At 39.9% G+C, this 21,721-nt stretch overlaps 1 protein-coding gene across 1 annotated transcript in view; it reads right to left on the bottom strand.

Annotated features, from left to right (window-relative positions):
• DOCK8 (dedicator of cytokinesis 8) overlaps positions 1-20,554 on the bottom strand; it is a 138,434-nt gene extending 117,880 nt beyond the window's left edge. The window contains exons 1-2 of the mRNA XM_084629548.1: positions 20,401-20,554; positions 1,075-1,171 (exon numbers count right to left, since the gene is read on the bottom strand). Of these exons, the coding sequence (XP_084485674.1) occupies positions 1,075-1,171; positions 20,401-20,453 (150 nt within the window). The 5' untranslated portion in view covers positions 20,454-20,554. The remainder of the gene's footprint in view (positions 1-1,074; positions 1,172-20,400) is intronic.
• Positions 20,555-21,721: the final 1,167 nt, after the last annotated feature.

Below are 21,721 nucleotides of genomic sequence, written 5' to 3'. Positions count from 1 at the left end.
TGTGGCATACTACCCCTTCCCTGTCCAAGCAGCTTTGCTGACTGGCATGGGGGAGGGGGAGGAGCCACGGTCCCTCTTAACCCCTTCCCCATTCAAGCACCTAGCACACTTGCGGGTAGCAGGGATCACATTGCCCTTCAAGATTCTGGACAGTCCCTGCATAGGAGCATGAGGTGAGATACCTTTTGGCCTCCAGGTCTGACCCCCATTGTGGAGAGCTGGCCAGAATTTGGCCCGTCAGTTGTTAGCACATGTAGGAAGAAGTCAAATCTGGAAGGCATTCCCTCGTTAAGTATTTGGCATTGAAGACATTCCTGAAAAGGCTCTAACATGGAATAGTATAAAGCTAAACATCCAGTCCTGTCTCTTTGCTCTCTATGGCTAAGTATTTGAAACCTAGGCTGGAGTAATTCAGTTACCTCAGTGCATCCAAAACACAACCAAACCCGGTGCTGACAATCAACCTACATTAGGTTAACTGCTGTTGTTTGTCAAATAATTTACAATAAGGAATAAATACAAGAAAATGGTCACCTATCCACAGAAAATCACAAGAGAAGAAAGCACTGAAACTGAAGTATGTTGACAAAATTTGTTACCTAGCGGTCCAACTAATGCACAGTCCTCTTTCCAATAAGTGCCAAATGCTTCATGCTATGAAAGTGTAGGAAATCATGCGCTGAGCTATGCCATATGGGTCACGTAATGCCCCTTTTTATTCTGGCACGCACCCGTCTTTGCAGAGCACCTCCGGTCAGCACACAGCACACACACCTCTGTGCCTATATGTGCTTACAGGGCAGGGCTCAAACAATTCCAGCAAAAAGCCACAATCTGCACAGTCACTTATTTCCTTTGATTTATGCTACTCGATCTCAGGCCCTGGGCATCACTGACAATCGTTCCAAACAAACAGGTGCCTCGGCTCACATTGCAGTAGTTCTATTACAGCCTTATGCAGAGGGCAGCAGAAAGCAAGATCAGCCCCCAAGAAGAGTTCAGTGACCTCAGCCTAAAAACATAAATCAATATAGATGGAAAAACTATACATAAAAAACGAATCTCTGTACTTACCAGCTGAATAGAGCCAGAGGCGCTTATACTTCGTAGACAAAACTGTCCAACACTTGGTTGGAGGGTAAATTGCTTCCTTATTTCTGCTGATGAATGCCTTTAATTAAAACAGAAAAACTTAAATGTACTGCAGTAGTTGTCCACAATTCAAAACCAACTGACAACAAATGTTAAGGACACACTGGTTAATTTCAACTCTACATTTATGAATATCTGAGGTTCAAATAAGATAATCAAATATTTTTCCTAGAGTTTAAGCAGCTTAATGATGTACTCTAATGTTTGGAACCATATTTTGATTATTCCCTGCTCTCCTCTTGCTTTGTAACAAGTGTTAGCCTTCACTGAATTGTTCATAAAACGTTTACAGTCCTGTATTCTCAGGATTCTGTTCATTCGCCCATCAATAGATATAGTGCTATCTAAGCTAAATTCTTGGAACTGAGAAACTAAATATAAACTGGTAAGAAGAATTTGACCCAAAATCAAGTGTAATTGGAACATGAGTAGCAATATTTAATAACAGTCTGCAAATTCCGTCCTGCAAAGTAACTACTATAGAGCAAAGTAACTACTATAGAGCAAGAGAACAGAGAGGGACCACCACAGAGGGAAAACATTTTTAATGAGCTACTCATGGACCAAAAAAAGCAATAAGACAAGACTCCACTGACCGAACAATAAAATCCTATGCTCAGATCAATAACACGGCGTGCTGTCATTAGCACCTGGAAACAAAAACACCAGTCCAGAACATTGTAGTCTTAATAAGAGTATCAGCTGAATGTATAAGAGTGAGATTTTCTAAAGTACTCACTGATTGATTTCAATGAGAGCAGAGATAGGTCAATGCCAAGCGCTTTTGAAAATCCCAAGGTGATTGATAGTACAGTCAGCCAATCAAACCCATTGAGTTAACAATCCACTAATCAGATTCATTGCATTAACTTTCTTTAATAACCTCCTGGTAAATATTCTATGAGGCTCAGGAAATAAATAAAAAAAATACATAATAATGATTGAGTAATTTTTGTTTTTGTTTTGAAGCTGGTTATTTACATATTTTACCTTGGGAACACGGGGCATGATTCTCAAAGGTGCAGATGGCAATTATGTGCCTAACTCCCACTGAAAGTCAATGGGAGTGAGGCATTTAATTGCCATTTGCACTTTTGAAAATCTTCCCCACAATAACTTCTTTGGAGAAATCAAGAAAATATTGTCACATGACCATGGGATGGGATATTTAGCAGGATCCATTAGAGTCCAGAGTGTCTAGTGGTAAAAGCAGGATATTGGGAGCCCATGAGTCTATTCCCAGCTCTGCAACTGACTCACTGAATGATGCTGAGCTCAGAACTGGATTTTCAAAAGATGCTGAGCACTCACCACTCCAAATGAAATCAGTGGGAGCTACAAGTGTTCAGCACCTCTGAAAATCAGGCCCTTAATCTCCCTCACACCACATTCATCCCTGGTGTAATTTTTCTGAAGTTACTGGAGTTATATCAGCAATGAACCTGATCCTCAGTGTTTCAGTTTACATTATCTATGTTACAGTTTTGTGCTGCCACCCATCACTATAGTATCTGAACCTCTTCCAAGTCAAACAGACTGGAAATAGCATAGTCCCCAGTGGACTTCATGCAGGGTCGGGCTCTTCTCCTTTTTCAGGTTATAGAAGGCTTTCCTTGGGGTAGGGTTATATTTAAGTGTGGTAAAGGAGGGTCTGGCTTCACTTCAGACAGCATTATTGCTTTGGAACAGGTCTCAAGTTTAAAGGAAATTAGGTAGTCCAGTCTCCCATTGGAGGAGAATCAGAAAAGTTCTTTGTTATATGGGACAACCTGCACGGGGTTAGGGAAACATCATGATGTGGTGAACTGAGAAGGCTCTTCTCTCCCCAGCACTCCTTCCTCTAATGCTAGTGAGCATTATTGGGTTCTTCAGCCATCTGATAATCAGGCTTATCAGATCCAACAAGATGGGGCTTCCCTGTTCAATCTGCACCTTCTCTTCTCTCTTCTCCAGTCCCCAGCTGCCTGTGAAGCAGCTGTTAATTCAGGGTCCTTGTCAAGTGTGACCGAGACTTTGCTTGACTCTAAAAACAACAATGTTTACAGCCAGAGCAAAAGCAGCCCTGAAAAGCCGAAGTACTGCTATGGAACAGGAAGAAAAGATATCACAGAAAAAATATGTTCTTACTCAGTATTGGCACTACAAGGCTTTAACCAGCCAAAATGTTGAGGGATTCTTGAGCTGATTCAATAGAGAAATAAGTGTTTTTAAAACATCAGTAAAAAGGCACGTAGGGGAAATCCGTGGTTTTCCAGTGTCTGGTGTGTTTAAGATAATATGTGCGACTTTTAAAAAGAGAACAAAAACTGTATAGCAAGTCGATTTTCTTCCAGTTCATCTCCCACTACAAGTAATCTCTGATCATGTGTCTCTCACAGCATGAAGTAAGTCTCAGTTTTACTGAACCCAGGATTTTCCTTTGAAGAGAATGGGCCAGGTTCTGCCCTGTGAAGCATACCACACGAGTCTCATTGACATTAATGAAAGTTGTAGCAGCATTCATCTGCTGGCAGACTATGGCTAAATGTTTTCCAAAAACAGATGTCACTCTAGATGAGGGGATAACATGTCTCTAAATTATACAGGTTGTGGGGTGATTAGGCCCCTAGAACAGGGCATTGTTCTGAGCTACAAAAGGGAAAAGAAGAGCACAGACCAGGACCCAACTCACCATTTGGTGTAAGCAGATGCAACTCCGTGGCCTTCAGAGGAGTTATGCCCCTTACAAGAGGCAATGCGTTTAGTATGATCATATTTCCCCAATGGAAAAATGGGACACCGCAGGGGGCTAGCCCGAGCCATCCCTTTCTCCCACCCGCCCGTGCATGGGGCTGGCCTGAGCTGCTTGTCCGAGCTCTGCCTGCCCACAGCACGAGGCTGGGGCTAGCATCATTGCTCGCTTGAGCCCTGTCTGCCCCCCGCATGAGGCTGGGGCTAGCATCACTGCCCGCTCGATCTCGGCCTGTCCCCTGCACGTTCCTCCGCACTCCACCTTTTTTGACAAAAGTGAGCATTTGTCCCATTTGCTTTTGCCAACTGAGCAAGTTGGAAAGAGCAAATGGGACAAATGCCCACTTTTTCCAAAAAACTCTGGACGGCAGGGACAGGGCTTAAAAAGGGACTGTTCCAGCCAACATGGGACACACGATCGGTCACCCTAAATTAATTTGATCCCACAGATTTTTCACTATCTAACAGAAGGAATAAATTTGAAAAGGAACACTACAATATTGAAGAAAAAATTACATACATTTACAGGAAATTGATAAAGTAAAGAAGCCTGGTTCAATTTAATAAACTTTAGATACTGAAGTAGATAGTATATCTTGTTTCATTTACGAATTTAACTATTTCTGCTAAATTAAAAATATTGTGCACTAGGATATCTGTACTACATGAGTTTTGCAAACAAACTCTGCTCGCTAGCTAGATCTACAACGACACTCACTGAGAAAACAAGAGCCAGATTTTACCCTTAGATATACACAAACTCAACTTCCATTGGGCCCTGATCCTATAGAAATGACTCCATGCAGGTGCAAGTGTCCATGTGTTGAACCATTTGCAGGACCAGTTTCAGCCACTAGTAGTTGAGCAAGCATTCCTGAGATCAGAATTGGCCCCAAACATATAGATATGGCAATAACAGTGCCGTGCTCTTATTTGGTCCCTGGTTTTTTGCGTAGTACTCAATGAGACAACTGACTGTAGAGAAAATGTCATAAGGCTTGATTCTGCTGTCACTAAATTCAGAGGTGAAATTCCCACTGGGTCAGATTCCATGTTGCAGTGATCAGTAGGCACAACCCACAAGAAAAGGAGAGGGGTGGGGGAAAGCAAAGGTAGCTTTATGCCAATTTTGGGCCTCCGACATTTTTGGCTGCACTTGGGGGTTGGAGCAGTCCCTGCTCCTACACCAGGTGAATTTTCCCAGGGGCCCATTGACTTTCAAGTAGTATATGCAATCCTGCAGCAATTTTTCCAAACAGCTCATTATAGTTGTGACTTAACAGTTCACCCCTCCCCCTCCCCCCCGCAGCTAAATCCTCTCCTAAACAAAGTGTACAATTTGTATAATACTCTTAAACCAACAGTGCAATTGTGGTTACAGACAGCAGGTTATTAAAGTGTAATTAAGCCCATGGGCCACATTCAGAGAGTACTGCTGGTGCGGAGCTCATTGCAGGACGAGGGCATCAGAGCTAGAACATGATTTAGGTTAGTGATTAGGCCTAAATGATATAATGGAACAGAAAAGAAAATGAAAACAAGTTACCTTCTCTGTCTAGAATATTTTAGACCCTCTCTTGGACACTCCTAATTGACCTAGTTCACTTGAGCAATAATTTAAAATGGTGATAGCTCGTCTCTTAATTTTATGCTCATGTCATAAAACCGCAGCCAAAGCCCACTGAAATCAGTAGATTCCCAGCAAGATCAAGGACCTCTGGGTCAGGCTCACAGCATAAGGAGAACAAGTGGCTCTCCAAATTGGGTAGTACCAGTCACATAAGTAGGATGAGGGACAGGCAGATCACAGCTATAAGTGCCCAGAAGAGGGAGAATCTTCTGATGAAGATGTCTAAGAGAAGATATTCAAAAGAAAAATCACTACTCATCAATAACTCTATCCACATACAGTTGTATGGAAAGCCAATTGCAAGGCAAAATGATGTCTTGAATCACTCTCAAAAGCAAAAATACTAATTAGCAACTGATAGGTAAAAAATTCACCAATCGCAACAAGAAAGAAACAAAAGTATTAGAAATGAACAAGCCATTTTCAAACTTCTAACATTCATATGCCACGAGCTTCCGAGGCCCACAATGGAATGGTAATGCAATTAGTTCATTGCACTGTGGATGAGATGAGAGAGGCTGAGTGATCCCCCGCTGAGGCACATTAGTCTGCGCTACAAAAAAAGTGCTAGAGACTAATCACATGTAAGAGAAATATGCTTTTGTATATGGACAATCATTGTATCAATATTAGGAAGTAATATAATGAATTGTCTTTAAAGCAAAGATACAATTGCACATAACGTATGTAGCAGATTCTTAAGATTTCACTCTAAAATCTACCCGTCAAAGTTTTCCTCCTTTGAACTGGATCTGCTAAAGACAGATTTGAAAAGAACACAGCAGGCACTGTGGTGCCACGGTGGTCAGAGGTACAGTACAAAACTTTGAGTAAATATAAAACAGAGCAGAAGAGAATGGTTTTTAAGCTCACAGAGATCTTTCATCAGCTGGAAAGTGGAAACTTTTAAATAGAGAAAAGCTGGTCTTAAAGGTAAGTGTCTGTTGTATACACCTTTTAGTTGACATCATTCAAAGGAAATCAGCAACTATCTAATTGGAGGAACTGGTGAGAGAAACTTTTATCACTCAAGTTATCTATCCAGCCAGTACTCTTAGAGAATTGAGAACAGGCTTCTGAAAGAGCTTCATTGGCTACAAAAAACCAAAGAGGTTAACTAAAAAGGGGGAAAGAAGGAGTCTCTCAAAGGATGGGTGTATATATGCATTTACACCGGGGCGGGGAGGGGGTGTCCATAAAATACAGCAGAAAAAATCTTTATTATTATACATTGACTGGTTTGGCTTCTCCTACTTTCTGTAAGAAAAGTAACATTAAACAGAATTATGCATCCATTTATGATTTTCTGTAAAAAAACCCAAACATGTTGCCTATGCTTAACTTTATGTTAAACCTTTGTTAATCTGAGGAATGGACCTGCTTGTCCAATAGCGATGAAGCAAATCATCTACTAAAATAACTCTTCTGTGGCTTTATTCTCAGGTTTGAGAGTTCTCTGGTTGCAACAAACAAAAAATTCTGCTAGAGAAGAAAGTAAACAGGGCGGGGCGGGGGGCGGAACCACAACAGGTCAGACTACAACCCAGCTCTTTAGCTACAAAGCATAGAAATCTATCTCAGAGATTCTTTTCCCTTCTCACTACCAATGGAAGTATTTTCTTTTAACAGAGTTCCCTGGTTTTCCTCTAAATTTCTAATCTGGCCTTCAGGTACCACAGCTCTGCTTCATTACCTCCTTCTTCATAGGTGTGGTTGATCTGGGCTAGCAGTTCACTCTTTGTCTGCTGCTGCTCAGATCGGGCCTCTGCACTCTGTCATGGCCTTATTCAGGGTCTATCAGGTTAAGAAATACTCTGCTTAGGAAGGGAACAAAAATCCCAGACTGGACAACTGAATTTTAATTGCTGGACAGTCGTGCAACGTCTTCCCAAAGTCAGCATGGGGTGCAGCAGACTGTACAGAAATGGATGAAGAACTCTGGGACAGAACATCATCCTCATCTTTATGTTGTCAGCTAGTTAGTAGGAAACTCAGGCAGAAGGCCAGTTTTCATTTTCATCCGTGGTTAGACATGCCAGTCATTCAATGCACTCAGAATTTTTAAGCACTCCAGTTTAGCTGCTTGTTCTTCAGGGAGAGGAATATAACATACACACAAATTAACTTTAAGTAAACTATTTCTGGCAGTGTGGGGGAAAGAGCAACCACATTTCCCTACCACATAAACAAATTGAAGACTCAGGATTCGGTCACCTTGGTCCATGTGCTTGTGTATTTTTAAAATCATACTCTGTGGATCAAGCACAAAGGATATGAGGTAGTACAGGAGATTTGTTTGTGCATGCAATGGTGGCTTCTGTGTTTAAGGTATTAAATGTATAGAACAACATTTTATGTTGTCTCCCAATCTCATTATTACTTGCTAGGTTTAGAGGAGAGAAAACAGCCAAGGAATGCATTTACTGTATTTACTTTTTCAGCTACAGTTTTTCATGTGATCAGTACACTGGCACTTCCTGGAAAACAAGGAGCTATATGAAACTTGAAGATTCAGTTTAATGCACCTCTGTTCTCAAACTGCCTGTAAATACATAAAATTAACTTGTAAAAGTGGATGTAAAAATGGAATTGGACACATTAGATCATTCCTGAATGACTTCACACAGCATTAATTTTGAATGGAAAATTATTTTTGTTTGAAAAAATGGGATCTGTGATTAATAAAGCTCATCTGTTACCCCAATGTGACTGAAAAATGTAAACAACATACAAAATTATATACATAGGTCACCTGTACCAGAAAAATTAATCCAATTTTATCTAGTCTTATTATTCAGTGCTTGCTTCTGGGTTCTCTCATACTAGTTTACCAAAAAAACTTAGATCAAAAGTTCCTTTAATGCACTTTTGAATAAATAAGACTCTGAACTAAACCATTAAATATGCATATCCCATAGGAAAGCTGGATCTGGATCCAAAGTTAAAATTTGCAGCTAGGGCGCCTCTCTGCTTGTTGCTGGGCTGTTTAAATTGCTTTCTGTAGAAAATCTTGGATTGTCAGCAGCATAGTCTAACCAAATCAAAAGGATGAGTCCTCAACTGTTCTATCAGAACAACTTCTAAGATATTTGTGCCTTCATTTACACCCAGGCTAATATTTTGATTTAGTATGTCATAAAGCAAATGACAATATGCTCCTTTTTAATTTGTTGCATACTTGTACTGTCTACAGCTTCCTATCAATCCAGAAACATATTCCAACAAAATTATTATAAAGAGAGTACAAGGACATTTTATTCCAGCTCACAACTTCATCTGAGCTCAAAATAAATGTAGTTCCATACTGGGGCAGAGAATATAGTTTTGGACTTCTTACTCTTGTTATTCAATATTTCATCCAGCAGAAACACAAGGCATTTCCACTCAGTGTTTATTTTCAAGCCAGATACAAAAACTATACCATTAAAAAGTTTTTCAAAGCAAATCCAAGGACTGCATTAACAAAAGGCTACTGCAATAAAAGCAACTTTGTAAAATTTACAATTAGCTTAACAGTTTGAAACTTTTTCTCTCTCTTTCCCCCCACCTTACCCTTGGCGGGGGGGTGGGGAGAGGGAGACTACTACCAAAGCTTAGAAGTAACTAAAAGACTCAGACGTTAAATCTGGCAATCAGTATCAGTCCATGGAATTAAGTCCTTCTTTTTCGCTACTAACTAAAGACCCATGTCTGGACATTTTTCTCTGGAGGGGAAGGGACCTTTCCTTCCATTCTGTATCATGTTTCTTTTACAGATGGCATCTTTGGAGGAGTTCACAATACCATTCATGTGAATGAAACGGATGTATCCTACTGGCTGTAATAACAGCAAGGCCACTTCAAAAGCCACAGGGACAGCTAAAACAAATCAGCTATTACACAGATTAGCAATAGGAGTTGGAAGAACATTATTTGTGCTTTGACCCTGCCGTGCTTTGACCCTGGTTCCCCAAGGAGGCAGGATTTTGCGTATTCAAAGTTGTGGCATTTTTTTGGCGTGCCTTGCAATTTGTTTCAGAACAGCAAGATTGGATCCCTGTTGTGATGTTTCTGCTGACACATTTTTGGTCTTTATACAGTTTTCCTGTGGCTGACAGCTTTATTACTGCTTCCTTAGCTATTATTCAATTCTAGTTTAGAAGGTGCAACTGCTACTATGTTTATGTTCCCCTGTGGCTTTAAACCAAGGGGGACATTGAAATAGGGTTGGCTACTATTGTAAACAAAATAATTTCCCCCAAATTTGGACAGTTGCTTTTATTATTATTCTTTGGTCATTTGGAAAGCAGACAGGAGGGTATAAGCCTGTTGCTGATTCATTAAAAATTAGTGAGAAGCAGGTGTGTAATTGGAATATAAAGTAAAACTTGATTGTCATTTTGTCAAATGTGTGATTTGCATCATGCCCAGCACCATGATATCTTTATACATGTAAGGACTATACAGTCGCTATTGGTTGGGTATTGCCTGTGATGATGATGATGATGATGACTGATCATGATTTAATAGTTGTGTTGCAGTAGTTCCCAAAGGTCACAGTAAGGATTGGGGTTGTGCTAGGTGCTGTATACATATATAGAGAGACACAGCTCCTGTCCCAAAGAGCTTACAATCGAAACAGAGTGACATTAAACATTAATAAACAGAAAGGCTTACATTGTTGGGGTTTTTGTTAGGGTTGTTGTTTCTGAAGGTAATATGTGTCTGAGACACTACTTTTTTCAAACACACACACACTGTTAAGAGTCCAATCTCTCTCCCATTATGGTTTATATGAATTTTAACTTTGACATTTACAGGAGCCAAAGCAGCACCTATAATTTATCCACAAACTGGAGTAATTGGGAATGCTCCTGTGAGTAAGAAAGCCTGCAGAATTTGGCCCTAAGTTTACAAATAAATTGTTACAAAGAGACTTTAATGTATTTTTTATCTGATGACTCTGGAAATAATTTCATTAGAACATGGAAAATTAAATCGTTTGCATGCAATTTTTTACTAGCAGCTAATTATATTTTCAGACAAAGATCAAACAAAACGCCCAATGTGAACACTTTCAAGCTTTGGGAAAGCTTGGACTCCTGTTTAATTTTACTTTGGGTAAGGGTTTTGCTGCTGTTGTCATTATGTTTATCACCAAACACAGATTACACAGTTATTGATCTAAAATATATGGTATCCAGTCACGTTCACCTGCACTCTAAGGAAAAATACTAGCACCCAGTTTGGCTGTGTGACAGATTACTGAAGTCTAGAAGGAAAGAGTGGTTCCTCAATTTCTAACCTATTCTTAAAAGTTATTTAAAAAGCAGACATTTCATATAAGCAGCAGGGCAGCGGATGATTAAAAGACCACAGAGGAAGAAGTGGTACTGTGCCTACTTATGTTATATCTTAGCAGAGAAAGGATTTCCTCCAGAGCACAGTTCTTGGTTTCAAGACAGTGGTTGTACAAGTTAAACCTACAGCCTTAGTTACAATAAACTTGATATTCTAAGGACTTCTACAGCAAGTGAGATCCGTTGAACTCAGATATCATTACAGAAAAGAACAGATTTTGACTTAAAGAAGAGAAAGACCTTTGTTACAAAACCTGAAACAAACCAGAACAGGTGAAACTGGCTTTACCTGGCATGTTTTCTATAAAGACAAAACTTGAACCAGATATTTTAATCTTCTGGCAAATCACATCTGAATTTCAAGTGAACCTGGCCCAGGTTTTTTGTTATTTTGCATGGAAATCATATCAGATTCAGTGGTTTTACATGGCTTGATACCAAACCAGATAAATCCTGGCAATTCTGGCAGAGTTGTGCTATGAATTTTGAAGTACATTCAAATAGTCTGAGAATGAAGTAAATGATGGACTCTCAAAGGTTCCATAATAGCCAGCTTGTGAATGGAAACATGCAGAGTTGGCCCTTTGCTCTGACTCTCACTCCAACATGCCACTTTCTCCTGCTATGTGAGAAGTAGCCAGCCTGCAGGGATTTCAGAAGGGAACGATGAAACACTTTTGCATTACATCATGCAGTTGTGGATTGCATTGTGGAGTAGTTTCCTTGGTCACTAGAAGCGCTGTACAAGCAGCTTCCCAAAATAAGAACAAAGCTCTCACATGAGACTGGTATGTCTTAGGGTTGCCAAGCCTCCAGCATTGGCCTGGAGTCTCCAGGAATTAAAGATTAATCTTTAATTAAAGATTATGTCATGTGATGAAATCTCCAGGAATACATACAACTAAAATTAGCAACCCTAAATTTTCTGCAAAAGGCCCATGAAAAGAAGCTGCAGATTCTGGATTTGAATTTGTTCAAAGTTTGAGGATATTGGAGCTGAAGTTTTGATTTGAGCATATTTTACTGTAGTTACATTTTTGATGGCAAGCATGAAGGTGGGTACATTATCAATTAAACTCTTTCCAGAGTATTTTTTTCTTCATTAGTGATGATAGTCTAAAGTATGTTTTTTTAACACCAGAAAACTTCTAGTTGAGGAGGAAAAATGGCAAATAATTCCAACCGTTCCAATAAACTATCATGTTTGACTACTATATAACCTAAAAGTGGCAGAGGATGTGGAATATGTACAGTTTGCTTCCTTACCAGTTTTCACAGAAAAACAGAAGTAAATGTTTAGAAAGATGAATACAAACCTTCCCGCCTGGCATCAGATGGGATTAACATTTTTCTCATTCCACAAATGTATTTTTGCTGAGTAGGATTAATGTTTGCCATGTCATAAACAAAAGAACTGCTCCATAAATTACAGCATAAACATCTTAAAGTACTTTAGATGTTTAAAGTAAGTGTGAAATCTGTCATCAAAAGGTATAATGACACTTTCCACAATGCTGTGACACAGAGTTTTGTTGGTCAGAGACTAAATTTTATTTCCTGTCCCTGGTCATCTGCCATGGGTCATAGAAAAGAATAATACTATCACACAACAGGGATTCCACTGATTCTAGTGGTACTGTTACCTCTTTCTTTAAAAGAAACAAAAACAAAATAGACCCCAAATACAATTAAAATATGATAGCCTTCACAAATAACTACTATAACAAACAAATGGAGATATCTAGAACTATCTGACTCCCTGGCAGATGACGATTATTCTGATGTTTACTTAATATCTATTCGTAATGTCTGTCACTGAATGAACCTCAGTGGCTTTCTGATTCCATGGCTACTTCTTATTCTAAACAGTTCTTTCTGCAGTAGCTTCTTCAGCAGCCCACAGTGGATCTGCATTATGGAGCCTGCATTTGCTGCTCCTGGTATTTTTCGCTGATACATGACTGGACTGGGTGTCTACGTACTCCTAATTGCTGACTTACTTCAGTGGCTGTTCTCACATCTTCTTGTTTGGATATGGTTATAAACCAACGGGCAGATTCACCAGCCAGAGAAGGTAAAACATTTAAGTCCTTTTCCTCAAGGCTCCCTTTATTAACTCAAAAAGATGAAAAATCACTTGGCAACAACCACCACCTTTTTAGCTTTCAGAAAGCTGGAAGAGGATATGTCCCTCTGCTTTCTTTTTATAGTCCCACCCTAGACCAGCCATGTAATAGGCAGTGAACCTTTCTACCTCTTGTACATTGGGCCATAGGAGTGCCTATACACTTTGTCACAGTGATGTATATGCATTCTGCAATGTTCGCTTACAAACCTACCTGAGCTTTGGTCTTCAAAAACAACAGACGCAACCAAATTTCCTCCTATGATGTGTTACCTCTCTAGTATGTTTTTTCGCTATAAAAGCCAGACACTTGCCCCAAATAAACACATCTGTGGCAACAAGAAAGATACTTATAGAGATTTCTTTAAACATTATACATTTGAATTAACCAATTAGGATTATGGTGGTAATCTTGAAATAATATTTGTATAATTTAGAAATACAACTCGGTGTCCGTTCCGTAGCTTGCTCCCATGCTAATTCAGAGCCCATCTACACTGCATGAAGAAACATGGGCTAGCACAGTTCTTTGTCAGGGTTAGGGACATCCATATCATCACTCATTTTATTGACAGTGTATAAAACATAATAGGCTACAGACTAAAACACAGGCTAAAAGGTTATTCCTTAACATGGTTACAGAATTGTCTTTTCCCAACCACACTGGAGATTAAAAAAAAAAAAAAAAAAAAAAAGCTATAACACTGTTATTTTCCTGTAGCGAGATTCTTAGGCATAAGGTTTACAACATTGTTTAAACACACAGTTTTAATTTGGTTGTGGTAGAACTGGGTAATAACATAGTTTGATGTGCCATGTGGAGGGGGCCAAACCTTGAGTTTAAAATGTGCTTTAGCTCAAGTAGAGATCCAAGCCAAAACATGATTTTTTAATCCTGTTTCTAAAACATGGTTTGGATCCCTCCACAATGGCCAGTTAAATTGTGCCTCAAGCAAATGTAAAGTATGATTAAGAGAGTTTTAAAACATATTAAAAAGCACTAGGCCTCATACTAATTTCCCTAGTCATTAGAAACACACTGACAAAGGCAAATTTATTATCTATAGGGCTGATGAAACAATAACCTTACAGACAGTTGAAAAGCTTGCTGTGTTATCTGTAAAGCTTTTTACACTGGATGTGATCCAACACTTCACCTAGTATAATGTTCCTGACTCCCTCTGTGGTGAAATTACTTAAAGCTCAGTAGTCCCTGTAAGGCACATCCCTCCCTTGGAGTGGGGAAGAGGTGAGGTGTAAAGATGCATTCTCCCCCAGGAAGTACCCAAGACACAGTCTGCCTTAGGGAGCAGCAAATGCAGGCACACAGAGGCATATCATGGGGTGGAGCTTACTCCAGAGGTCCTAACTGAGGTATAGTGGGGGTAGAATCGTGGTCCCAGCGCTTCTCCACCAATGCGATGATCCCCGGGAGCAGTCTGGATATACACACATGTGCAGTGAATGCAATTGCAACTGACCCTTCTGAATACTGTGTGACGGAGAATGGCTTAGGCCCTGATCCTCAAAGATATTTAGGCACCCAACTCCTATTGATGTCTTGTGCTCTCTCCCTTCTGCACGTCTCCATAAAGGACAGGCATAATCTGGTTCCTGTTTAAATACAAGCCCAGAAGATTCTAGGACAACAAAGCCATGATAGCAAAGAGAAGTCCTTTCAAAGGTTTGCTGTGAGGAAGGGGGAGACATATGGCTTTTTGTGAAGATGTTCACGTGAATAAGGCTTGTAAGATTTAGTCCTCAATAAATAATTGGAAAAAAGTGAGTCACTATTAAGATCTGTTCAGCGCCTCTACCAGTGATGTGCAAAGGGAAATGCATATTTTCCCCTCTTGGGAAAACGTTCCAGTATGCCTAGTGACAAAAGAAGGAAATAAAGAAAAGTAAAAATGAATGAAAAAGAAATAGTAGTATACAATTATTTTTAACTGATATTCCTAGCATAGTTTGTCAAGAATCCCCTATAGCTGAGGCAAAAGGATCTAAAACAAAAATAATAGCATACTCAGTATTTAACAACCAGGATACATCTCTATTCTGCAGCCTCTCTGCACATGGAATTCCAAGTAATTTCACATGGAAGATTTACAGAATCAGCCCCATAATATTTAATTTTTATGTAAATAAAAGTCTAATGAAAATTGGCCTTTGTAATGAAGGAAACTACTAATAGAAAGGCTGTTGCATATGAAATATGAAACGGATATAAATCCTATTTTATTCTTAATCTGTTATTAGTGGTAGATGATGCACATGCCAAATACAAAAACACTATTATCTCACAGATGTAGTATGTGAAAAGCAGTCTGTTCCCATAACAACAGGCAACTTTAGACTGTATTTTTCATCATTTCTAGCAGCAAAGATTAGGCTCACAAAATGAAAAATCTGTTTTAAAAAAAGGCTCAATAATGATTTTCTAAGCCACTGTGTATTGTATATTTAAGGAATGGATTTCAAATGCATTCAAATTTATTAACATTTGAGTGCCTTTAAATGAACTAACTAGAGGCATGATCTTGCAAAACCTTACTCACTTGAGAAAATCTTGCTTACGTGATTAGTCCCACTGGAGAAAGCTCATGTGATGCAGGCTCAATCCTGCACAACCTTTTTGTCACATTCGGCTCTTACTTGTTCGTGCAACTAATTTATTAGATAGATTTGATAAACTGTAAAAAAGGTAATTTATCCTATCACTGCCATGCCAGTATAAGTAATTGAGAGAATGGCTAAATCGTCACCCTTTATATTAAGGGTGCATTTATGTTCATAAAGGATTAATAAAAGATTAATTGATGTTATAAGCATGCTACATACATGAGAAGTATGTGTTATAGATGGCTATAAGAACATCAGTAGATGGTATTAATTTGATTATAAGCCATGGATATAACCAGCCTATTGACCTAACAATTTATTAAAACATCTATCAATAATTTTTAGTTCTTTAAAACACATATATTAAGGTATCCTTAATATAAAATGTGATCAGAAGGATACATTTTTAGTACACTTCCCAAATACAAAGAATCTTTTTGTAATTTTGTTAACTACATTCTCATTACAAAAATACAAATTCATTAAAAGAAATAGCTTGGCCTAAGCATCAGAAGTTCTGGAATAATACACATGTATATCTTTTTGACTTGCAGATAATTAATATCTTGTGTTTATCAATATAATAAATGGTTTTACGCAATCCAGTGCAAAATGTCCATGCCAGGAACCCATAAATAGGCACAAGGGCACAACTATTAAGGCACACTGGATGCATTCTGTTCTGTCTCTGAGACCATCTTACCCTGTATGCTCCATCTCTGCAGTCGTGATAGGCTGTCATGCTCTTGAAGTATGTCCCTAACTTCTGATTAGTTTGAACTAACTCACTGAGGGCATTCTTAGAGAAAGATCTTTGCCCTTTTATTTAAGCTTGATACACTTTAGAAGGTAATGTAAGATGTACCTGGTCAACCCAGCTATTTGATGTTAGCTTGGTATAACTGGGAAGGTCACTGGATCACCTTATTTGAATTGGATTAGGTGAGGTTGGATATGCCTACCCTGCAAATTAAGGTGTGATTGCAGGACTGGGTCGTATTGGCTATGTGTGAACCAACACATAGTAAGAGACAGTCCCTGGCCTGAAAAGTTATAATCAAAGGCCCTTGTTCTGCAACATACATGTGCCATGAGCAATTTTATGCATGTGAGTAGTATAGTTAAACACTTGCTTAAGTGGCTGGAGGATCAGACCGCACAGGATGCAACTGACTGGTAACAAGCAAACAAAAGGAGTGGGGGAGGGAAGATTAGGGTAACAGTGACAGGAAGGCATGCTTATGTATACAGACTACATGCAAAGCTTGCAAGTTTGAAGGTATTTTAAGAAATGAATAAAAATGAGACATGTTTTAAATTAACATTGCTTGTAACATGATAACTGTTCCCCTGCACTGTTTGTAACCCAAATGACTTGCACTGTCCTAGTGCCTGAAAACCAACAAGTGAAATTATAAAATAATTTATAAAATAGACACCTCTATCTTCACTGTAAAAAGTGAGACAAGTGCAAACATTAAAAGCTGAGTGAAGGAAATATTTAACAAACAATATAAATAGTGTAAAGTGAAATGAAATGTTAGTACACTTTCAGTTTTAGTGATCAAAGGTGATATTTATAGGTAAAGAATACTTTTTACATGACAGTAAGGAGGTGGCTGGCCCTTTAAACAAAAGGCCACTGGGTGTACCTCCACTTGTGACGGATCATCTGGGGGACAGCTGATGCTGGGATCAAACTCTTTGGGGACAAGGATCATCTTTTTGTTCTGTTTGTACAGCATCTAGCAGAATTGGGTCCTGGTTCTTAACTAGGGCCCCTAGGCAGTGCTTACATAATGGTGGCAGCTGGGGTGTCAATCACTTTCTACAGAAATGAAAGTGACATCACTTCTGGCTGTCCTCCTGCCCTCCACCAAACCTCTCTCCTGCAACTTCAGCCCCACCAATTCTTCCCCCTCAGCCTCACCTCTGCTCCTCCTGAGCTCTTGGGGTTCTCCAGTCCCCACTCCCAGGCCTGGGGGGCTGTAGTAGGGTCCCCTCTTTCTCTTCCCAGGGCTGGTGTTGCAGGGAGGGAAAGAAGAGGCGGGAGGAGTAGAACTGCCATCCTATTGCTCATAAGAGGGGACGAAAGGGGAGGCAAGGGCAGAGGAGAGGAGAGAGTGGAGCCATTCTGAGCTGCTGGGCTTTTTCTTCTGGCATGTCCCTCCTGCGAGAATGGTGTTGCCTCCAGAGGGGAGACTGGCTGCTCTAGGCCAGGAGGTGGGGAAAACAGCCAATCAGAGGGGGCTTAATATAAATTTTATTTCACCCGTCTGAGAGCTGTTGTAAGCAGGCACACTTTAAGCACTGCTGCTAGGTGCTACAGTGATACAAATAAATAATAATAATAAAGTAAATAATTAAGAAGTACCAGCAAGTAGTTCAGTTCTGCTGGATAGAAGCAGGAAATAGGTAGGCTCCTACAGGAGACCCTGGGGCAAAGGAAAGAACCCAGGTTATATAGGATTCTCAGGCAGATGTCCTGTAAAATGCTGCAGGGAGCAGGCTAGGAATAAGAAGGGAGAGGAGAGGCTTGCCTAACTCCCAGACAGGAGGCCTGTAGAGAGTAATCCAATAGGGAGCAGATAGGCCCTTCCAGAAGCCCCCTCAGGGGAAAGGAGACGACTGGTAAATTGAATTTGTGTTTAAATGTTTCATTTTGAAGGAATAAAACCAAAACCCTGAAGAAAGGAGATTAGAATTCCACGGCTGGAGCATGTTCTATGCTGCATGGGCTGACGAATTAGCCCATTGATTTACAGTTACTTATCTTGACCGTGTCTCTTGAAAAAAAAAAGCGAACATTGCTGCTGTGCATGAAGTTTGCTTTTGTTGAAGACCAAGAGCCAAGTGCTACTGTCAATGGAATAATTCACATAACACGGCAAATAGGATTTGGTCCATATAATAGTAATCTGTCACTTTTGAAGAGGGGACTAGAACATAATTTCTGCTAGTAAATATACACAACTTTTACCATTCTCGTCACTTTTCACATATGTCAGCTCTATAGAACAGAACCATTCCTGAATAATGCTTGTAAACTAAATCTAATTATTGTTAAATTATGATCATAGATTCAGAACATGATGGATTTCAATCTTTGTTTGTTTCACTACACAAACATTCAGCATTGACACTGCAAACTATAAGACAAATTTAAAAGGAAAACAAAACTATTGGTCTAATTTCACAATTTTTCTCTTTAGCCAATCTTAAATGAGGCTTGGATAGATAATGCATAAGGCCAATTTCACTGGTATGCTTCAGCAGCTTTGGCAATACAAAGTAACTGTAAACAGTATAAAAGCAGCAAAAAGCAGCCAGAGTGACTGATGAATCTGGCCCTAAAGGTAGAGAAACTGTAATACGACCCAGTCCTTCACTCCTTACTCAAACAAAGGTCCTGCTGAAGTCAATGGAAAATTTGCCAAAGAAAAGAGTGTTGGATTAAGTCATCCTTTGGAAAATCTTTCAATATAATCCCACACGGTTGTAAAGAATATATTCTTCCAGCAACTTGAAATGAACTCTTGAAGGGTTTGGAAAGGTAAAATGATGTGCAATTTGTGATGGGACAATTATCATGGGAAAGACGTATATGTATGATAATATAATCGTTTTCCTTAATAACTGTAAACGCCATCTCTTTCGACAAATTGCTGAGGAAGTGGGGTTCTATGCATTTTGGGGTGGGGGGGCGCTCTGGCACAGAGATGGTCTTGCTCACTGTCAGTAATAAAATCATTATCCTGTTTGTTCTTAGACATATTGGCAAACTCAGTTAATTTGTTTTTAAAACCAACTACCTGGAACTGAGGCTTTTGTAGTGAGATAATTAGGCTGTACAAAAGAGGCCCTGTATTTTCTCTTAGCCTAACAACACCAAAATAAATGTCTTGATTTCTCAATGCTACCATAACACACACACCAGCTGAACAATCAGTACTTGCCTCTGAGAAAAGGCCACAGTTTAAACTCTATGAGAATGAAAGATTAGCAGTAAAAGGATGGCATAGTGGAGTTTAAGGTTAGTCTTGACAGGGTAAAAATTAGAATCACATTTTTCATTTTAAATCCTCTGGTGATTCATAATATAAAAAGGCAGCATGTGAGAAAAATGCTAGGTGTCATCTTAATACTAACTGCATATAAAGAAAAACCTTGTGTTGCAAAAGTATCATCACAGTCATAAAACCATTTAGGCTCTTCCATCTGAAGAGGGGATCTCATACATATAAAACCTCACCCCACTATGTGAGGAGCAGAGTTTTCAAGCGGACGCAGGGCTTGTCCTGACAAAGGAATTAAACCTTAGTAGCAAACCACGTGAGGCATCTGACATGTCCTACCTGTCAGAAAAATAAACCCAGTATGCCGAGTGAATAAAGAACCAACACACACACAAATGATCAGTTTTTCCAGGGAGGGGATTTCTAGAGCGAGCTTCTTCAGGAGACAAAACAAAACAAAACAAGTTGAGTCTAGCCAAGGATACTGCTGTGCCAAGAGTGAACAAGAACGAGACTTTAAAATGTGAGGTGTCCATTGTCTTATAAAGCAAAATTCACGATGCGAGAGACATGCTTTAAACTTAACCCACCGAGCCGGAGCCTCCCTCCATAGGAGGGAAACTTTGGCAGAGCTCCTTAGCTATCAGGGGCGTGCAGATGGCTCCACGCCCGAGGTCTCGGTGGGACAGGGAACCCACACCCGAATCATTCATCTTCTCGCATGCAGAGCTGCTGCCTTCCCCACCCCCGCCACGGAAAGTTTAGAGGTCACGAAAAGTCTCTTACCTGTTGATTTTCAGGGCAAATGCCCTTCTGTCAGCTGCGGGTAAAGTGGCCATGCTTGACAGCGTCCCTCGGATTTTAAGATCCCTAGGAGGGGAGAGGCTGGTAATTTCCACCCAGGGCGTTTATGATGTGTACCATACCAAGGGCTAAAGAGAGACTTTCATCTGACAGTTCTGGGTGGAAACTTCCGCATTTCACCTTCCTCACTGAAATTGGCCAAGTGGGAGGGCTCAGCTACTGACTTACCCTCTAGAGACCAGCCTGCCCAATTCCGGGGCTCCCGGTGCGCTGAAAATCAAAATACCCGGAGCTGCCTGGGCATCCTTCCCCATCAAGCCCTCCCGTTTGGTAATTCTGGTAAGGATCCTGCCCGGCTCCAATTTTATAACAGGGACTATAATGGTCCCTTGATAGGCGGCTGGAAATTCAGCCCTCATTCTGAATATAGCTTTTCGACTTGTTAGAAACCTGCTTCGATATGTTTGACTGGTCCAGAGGGGTTCAAGCAGGAAGATGGGAATTTAAATAGGCACTAAGGATGGACTAGTTCCCCCACGGTAACCGGAGAGAGAGCAAAGCGTCTGTCTCCCATGCTGTTTGGAAACTTTGCTAATATTTCGGCTTCCTCTTGCACAACTGGAAGAAACGAATCTTTGCAGACTCTGAAGGAGGCTGACTCTTCTCAGTAGGTGTCACTCTCGCTTGTACTGAAAGCAACTTCCAGCGGACTCTGGGCTTGCAAGAAAACCATTACATTAGATTAAAGGGATTCTTCCAGTGAGGATCTCTACGATTCAGTTCTGATCCCATCCTTCTTCTGGGGACAAAATGTTTCCATGCAGCCTCTTAAGAAAAATTATGGCCATTTTCTAAGTTGTTTCCGCCATTCTTTGTACACAACAAATAAAATCCTTTCTGGGTGTGAATACTCAAAGGAGTAATACGGGATGATAAAATAGATCCTGTTGTTAAATAAATGTCATGCTCCAGTGAGTGGTAGGTACAACTAAATCCTCAAAGATGATCGTTCCAATCGTGTACCAGCTGAAAGGTGAACTCTCATTATAACTGAGAGCCAGGATTACATTAACACAAGAAATAGAGGAGGAAACGTTTTTCTCCTTCCAGTATGTCCCAATTTCCACTGGATGAGACGATACTGGATCTTTACTTAATATGCATTTTTACTGGTATAAATTTGTACATATATGTTACTGAATCAAGCTATGTGTAACAAAGGGGTGAGAGACAGAGACATATACTAGTTACCATTGTACAGTAACCAGAAGTTGGTTCTGTATAGTGGTGTAATTATATTCAC

Source organism: Lepidochelys olivacea (genome assembly GCF_965140295.1).
Source record: "Lepidochelys olivacea isolate rLepOli2 genome assembly, chromosome: 5".
Lineage (NCBI taxonomy): Eukaryota > Metazoa > Chordata > Testudines > Cheloniidae > Lepidochelys > Lepidochelys olivacea.
The sequence above is the reverse complement of the archived record's forward strand: the minus strand, read 5'-3'. Positions and strand labels throughout refer to the sequence as shown.